Source organism: Elephantulus edwardii, unplaced genomic scaffold (assembly GCF_000299155.1).
Source record: "Elephantulus edwardii isolate Elephantulus edwardi_28Jun2011 unplaced genomic scaffold, EleEdw1.0 scaffold00151, whole genome shotgun sequence".
Lineage (NCBI taxonomy): Eukaryota > Metazoa > Chordata > Mammalia > Macroscelidea > Macroscelididae > Elephantulus > Elephantulus edwardii.
Genome location: NW_006399901.1, coordinates 5,366,965 through 5,372,735, shown reverse-complemented (window position 1 = coordinate 5,372,735; position 5,771 = coordinate 5,366,965). Strand labels below are relative to the sequence as shown.

The 5,771-nt window shown below is 43.2% G+C and overlaps 1 protein-coding gene across 1 annotated transcript in view; it reads left to right on the top strand.

Moving 5' to 3' along the window:
* The window catches only part of LOC102869229 (synaptic vesicle 2-related protein-like), a 143,071-nt gene that overhangs the window by 52,297 nt on the left and 85,003 nt on the right, over positions 1–5,771 (top strand). The window contains exon 5 of the mRNA XM_006894828.1: positions 1,337–1,408. Within this exon, the coding sequence (XP_006894890.1) occupies positions 1,337–1,408 (72 nt within the window). The remainder of the gene's footprint in view (positions 1–1,336; positions 1,409–5,771) is intronic.

Here is a 5,771-nt window from a genome sequence, read left to right as displayed (position 1 = left end):
GCATCCACTTCCGAAATAGCTTGCCTCCGGAAACTCTATGAACTTGGAGAAACAATGAACGTTATACAAGTGTTCAGGTTTTTTTGTTCATAGGGTCACCATAAGTTGTCTACAACTCTACAGCACTTAACAACAACAACAACAACAACAATGTATATATTGTTTTTCACACCAGATCTTTCCCATTTCCCCTACTCCCGTGCCCCCTCTACTCATCAAATTGTGTGAGCCAATGTTTAACATGTCCCCCCCATCCTCAGTCTTCTGCCTCTCCCTTTATCACCCTTGGATACTAATACTCGTTCTACAATAATGGCTTTATACAATATTTATCCTTTTTGGACTGAATTAGTTCACTTAGCATAATGCTTTCTAGTCTCTCCCAAGTTAGGTAGTAATTTACAAAATCATTGTTCCTGTGTGCTGTATAGTATTACATCATGTGAACGTGCCATAATTTCTCAATCCGTTCGATTGTGGTTGGACATTTGGTCTGTTTCCATATTCTTGTGATGGTGAATAACGCTGCTATGAACATTGGTGTACAAGCCTCCATTTGTGCCTCAGTTCTCATTCTCTCAGGGTATAATCCAAGCAGTGGAAAGCTGGGTCATATGGAATGTCTATGTTCAGTTTTTTGAGGAACTGCCCAACTGTTTTCCAGAGTGGTTGTACCATTTTACAATCCCACCAACAATGTATAAGAGTTCCTATCTTACCATATCCTCTCCAACATTTATTACTTAAGGGGTTTTCCCCAGAAAATTATATTTTTTATTTAAGTAACTGCAAATAGGAAACCAGAGGGGAAAACACAGGCTGGGACAAATAATAACTATCCCAACAGAACCAGAGGTGAGAGAATATCTATATTCTTACCGGTCAACACGTGCCACCCCTCCTCACTCTGCTGCAGTATCCTAAGGGCAGGACCCCACCTTTCTTTGTTCTGGGGTAATGGTAACCTTGAAGAACATCTTGGGGAGGTGTGTACGGGTACAGGGCGAGGCAATGAGGATGAACATTTGGCACTGGTAGCAGCAGCAGTGATGGCGGATGTCTAAGAATGAAAACCTTAAACAAACAAAATAAACAACCCAACACAACTGTTGTCATAGACTTTGAGTTAACTTTTTCTCCTGAGCCACGTGATCATGCTGATTTCCTCACACCCCACAGCTGAGTCTTCTGTGATAACAGGAAGCACATAGAGGAGCGCCTTCCTACCACGAACTCAGAGTCTGTGTGATCACATAGGAGCAAAGCCGTGGGCTGGCTTCACTGTCCCCTTTCTCTGTCATGCTCTCTGACTAATAAGCTGTCTTCTTGTGCACAGGTGGTCTTTGTAGGCATGATGTCCAGCTCCACGCTCTGGGGAAACATTTCCGACCAGTACGGCAGGAAAACAGTAAGGCAACCACCTCTAAGCGCTTGTCCTTTGGGTTTGGGTCCATGATGATATGGACAGCAGAGACACTTCATTTGCTTTAATAAGTAGGCGGGTCATGATCCTTAAGCCTTAATTAATTAATCATAGACATATTACAGATAATCAACTGCAATTTATGAATTCATAGCAAGCATAGTGGGAAACACTCACCCCGGGAGCCTAAACTTGGTCGCTTACAGCAAGCAGCTGGTGCGGTCAGGATCTTTGGCTGATTGCAGCACAATCAGTTAGGCTCCAAGGGTTTATATACTTTGGGCTTGGGGGTTACATCATTTTTTGAACAATTATATTCGTTCAATAATACATGGGTTTAACTAATCATATTCAATAACAAGTTACATTCTCTTATCACGGGCTTACACATGTTGAGGCAAGTGAGGACCTATAGGCAAGTAGGGACATGTTTACATCAAACTGTTTCAGTTCACTTCAATACATTTTCACAGCCGACTTATATTTATTTCTTTGTAATATTATACATTTATACTGTTCATAACAAAGTGGGAGCCTAACTGGGAGAGAAAAGATGCCTTGCCAGGCAGTGGGTAAGCATTTGGCTGCTATCAGAAAAGGTAGTGGTTCAAATCCACCAGCAACTTCACCGAAGAAAAGACCTGGCAGTTTGCTCCCAAAGGTTACCACCACGCGCTGCTGACTAATAAATGCCAGCTCATAGTGACCCTGACGGATACACAGCAGAACTGCCACATTTGTAATCTTTACAGAAGCAGAATGCCACTTCTTTCTCCCCGCCCCGGCTGAAGAACAGATGGTTCGAACCACTGTTAGGACTGAGTGATTTTAATCACACAAAGATCACAGCCTCGGAAAGCCTAGGGGGCAGTCCTCTTTTATCCTGTATGGTGGCTACAAGTTGGAATCTCCTGACAGCACATGGTAATTAGGAACTATGTTGCTGAAACTCACTTTCAAGTTGAAGTACAATAGGAAGGCCTTGCCCTAAAACTTTTGTGGACTCTTGCATATGCCTGGTAACACAACAGTTAAGTGTTCAGATGTGTTTGGAGAGGTTGGTAAGTTCAAATGTACCCAGGGACTCCTCAGGATAAAGACTTGATAATCTGCTTTCTTAATAATAATAATACTTTTTTAAACTTAATGCACAGCTGAAAAAAAAAAACCAAACCACCAAAAAAACCAATCAACAAAACCCCTATGGGGCCATTCTCCTCTGTTGCATGTGGTCGCTTTGCATAAAAATCAACCTAAGGGTGCCCAATAGGATGCAAACAGCTGTGGTACCAAGAAGTCTCAAAAAAGGGTGGCGGAAATGGCTTGCACTTGATTGTTAAGCTAACGGTTGGTGGTTTGAACCTACTCAATGGTACCTCAGATGAAAGTCCTGGTTATTTTGTTTCCTTAAAGATTAAACCCATGGTCAGCGGACTTGGTTCTAACTCATAGTGACCCTCCGGTAAATCTTTACAGAAAGGCAACGTCCACTTTTCTCGCAAGGAGCAATTGGTGGATTTGAACTGCTGACCTTTTCGGTTAGCAGGCTGATACCTTACACTCTGTATCACCAGGGAGGGCCTGTCCTTAAACATTAGAGTCGATGACTCTGTGGAACAGTTCTATTCTGTAACACACAGGACTGCTATGGGTTCCAATAGACACAATGAGTTGCTGTTTTCTGTTCTTTCAAGTGGTGTCAGAGCTTGTGAATTTCATCATATTATCTGTAGAAGTTGCTGGTGGCACCCTCTCATATCCCCTTGCACTTTACACCCCTTTACACTGTAATACCTCAACTAAACGCCAGACAAGCACCAGAGATGGAGACCCAAGCTCCTGGCTCTGAAGTGGGTCATCTCTCCACCGCTGCCCACAGCAGGGACTGGGCTCCTGAGTACACTCAATTGTCCCCCCTCCACGTCCGTCTCCCTCCTCTACTCTCTTAATGGTGCTGTCCAGGAATACCACCTAAGTATGTGGAATCCTCATCCTGGGGTCTGGTTCCAGGGGTCCCAGGCTAAAATATGACAAATTGCAAAGAGGAGAATGTACATGGCCTGAAATTGCAGCATATTCTTCCTGCTTTTTGTTCCTTCCTGGCTTTGGATGGCTCTCTTTCCATTGTATATTGTTCTTGGTTTTGCCTGACTGTGTGTGAGTGTTGAATTTTTCAAAGTGAGGCCACAGTCTTCCAAACTACTAAGATGGGCTTTGTGGGAACAAGTGAATTTCTGATGTCATTGACTCAATCATCATCAATCGGCCAAAGTGTACTTTGGTTAACAGTTCTTTCCGGGGAACAACCACCCCTCTACCAGCTCACAGTCTGAACCACCATGCTCTCTGGCTTCGTTATTAGCTCTCTTGGGCTCTTTCTCTCATTCCTCTGCAGCTTCTCCAGATTCATGTTGTTACATGTTTAGGCCTTGGAGTCAAGCACAGCTGGATTCAGTCCCAATGCTGCCACTCTTGGCTGTGTGATCTAAGGCAAATGAATTGGCCTCTCTGAACATCAACTTCCTCATATACAAAACCACAGACATTATGTATCTGAGGCTGCTGAAACTCTGTCTCACATCCTTTGAGCATGTTGTCAGGAGGGGCCAGTCCTTGGAAAAAGGCAGAATGCTTGGGGAAGAAGAAGGCCAGCCAAAGACAGAAAGACCCTAGAGGAGATGGGCTGACATAGTATTGCAGCAATGAACATGAGTGTGGTGGAGATTGTAAGGTTGGCTCAGGATAGGGCAAGGTTTCCTCCTGATGTTCATCGGGTCATTATCAGTTATGATTGGCTTGATGGCACCTCATAACAACAATAACATGCATCTGAGGGTTCACTGAGATCATGGATGTACATTCCTTTGTCTACTGCTATGTATGTCACAGGCACATAACACCTGTTAACATCAATGCAATTAAGCATCTATAGCAAGTTCCCAGGTGATGCTGATGTTGTCAATCCTGAGGGATACAGAAACTCGGTAGAGAAAGGGAGCATTTCTTGCAATACATGTTTCTTTCATTGTTGTTGAATTGAAACCAACTCATAGCTGATCTTCCAGGGGGATTTCAAAGGCTTGCCCATCTTTCTTTCGCAAAGGAACCATTGAATTAAAACTGCCAACTTTTGGGTTGTCATGGACTGAAAATAGACATTACACCATGTATAATGCATGCCCTTTAGATCTCTCTAAAATACAGTAAAATTAGTACTATTAACACTCTTATTTTACAGATGAGGAAAATGAGGCACAGGGGAGGGTAGCAGTGGAAAGGAAACTTGCCCACAGCTACGTAGTGTGGATATCACAGATCTAAGTCTGGCTCTTAGCTCTAAAGCCTAGCATTCTCGTTTTCACCTCCATGCTAGTGGCTTGAATCAATAGATTCTCAATAAGTATATGTTAGTCCAGTGAATGAATGGGTGACTATTGGAACAGTGCTTCACAGGAAGTGGACATCAACAGTAGCTTCTCCTGCTGCAGCTGAACAGGAAACAACAGGCACCTGGGAGACTTTGATTGATAACAACCAAGAACGGGATGTGGTGGGGTCAGCAGGGTCGGAGCACTATTAATAACTGTAGCCATCAAGGTCTGGAGAATCCTGGTCAGTTAAGGTGCTGGAGAGGTAAGTTGGAAAAGGATTGTCCAGGTCTCCCAACGAGAGTCAAGGCTGTTTGCTCCTACTGTTAACCTGAGAGGCGCTTAGTCTGGGCTTTAGGCTCTATCTCCATCCACTATCTCACCCACTTCCTGTTTCTGCAGTTATGAGTGAGTTTTCCCCCTCAGTCTGGTTGAAAGGAAAGGAGCAAAGGAAGAGGGAGAGAAGGAAGAAAGAAAAAAAGGGGACAGAGAAGAAAGTAGTGAGAGAAGGAAGGAAAGAGGGAAAGGAGAAGGAAGGAATGAGGGAAGAAATGAAGGAAGAGAAGCGTCTTCCAAAACAAAAGAATGGATAGAAAAACTATGGTACATCCACACAATGGAATATTATGCAACATTGAAAATCAATTAAATAGTATTGCATTATACAACATGGAGGAGCCTTGAGGGCATTATTTTAACTGAAATATCTCAGTCACAAAGGGATAAATACTGCATAGCACTGCTGTTCTAAAGCAGGGCAGATTTGGGGGTGTTAGAGAGGAAATGGAGAAGGGGCGAGTAGATAATGAATACTAAGTTGGAACAGATGAGGGGAAGAACTACATGAAAGGAATGATTATATGTTAGATGTATGAGAACAATTTGGAACAAGGGGGACCTTGTGAGGGCAGGGGAAAGGAAGAGGAGAAATGTGCAATAATGAATAAATTAAAAATAAAGCTAAAGGAAACAATAAAGTA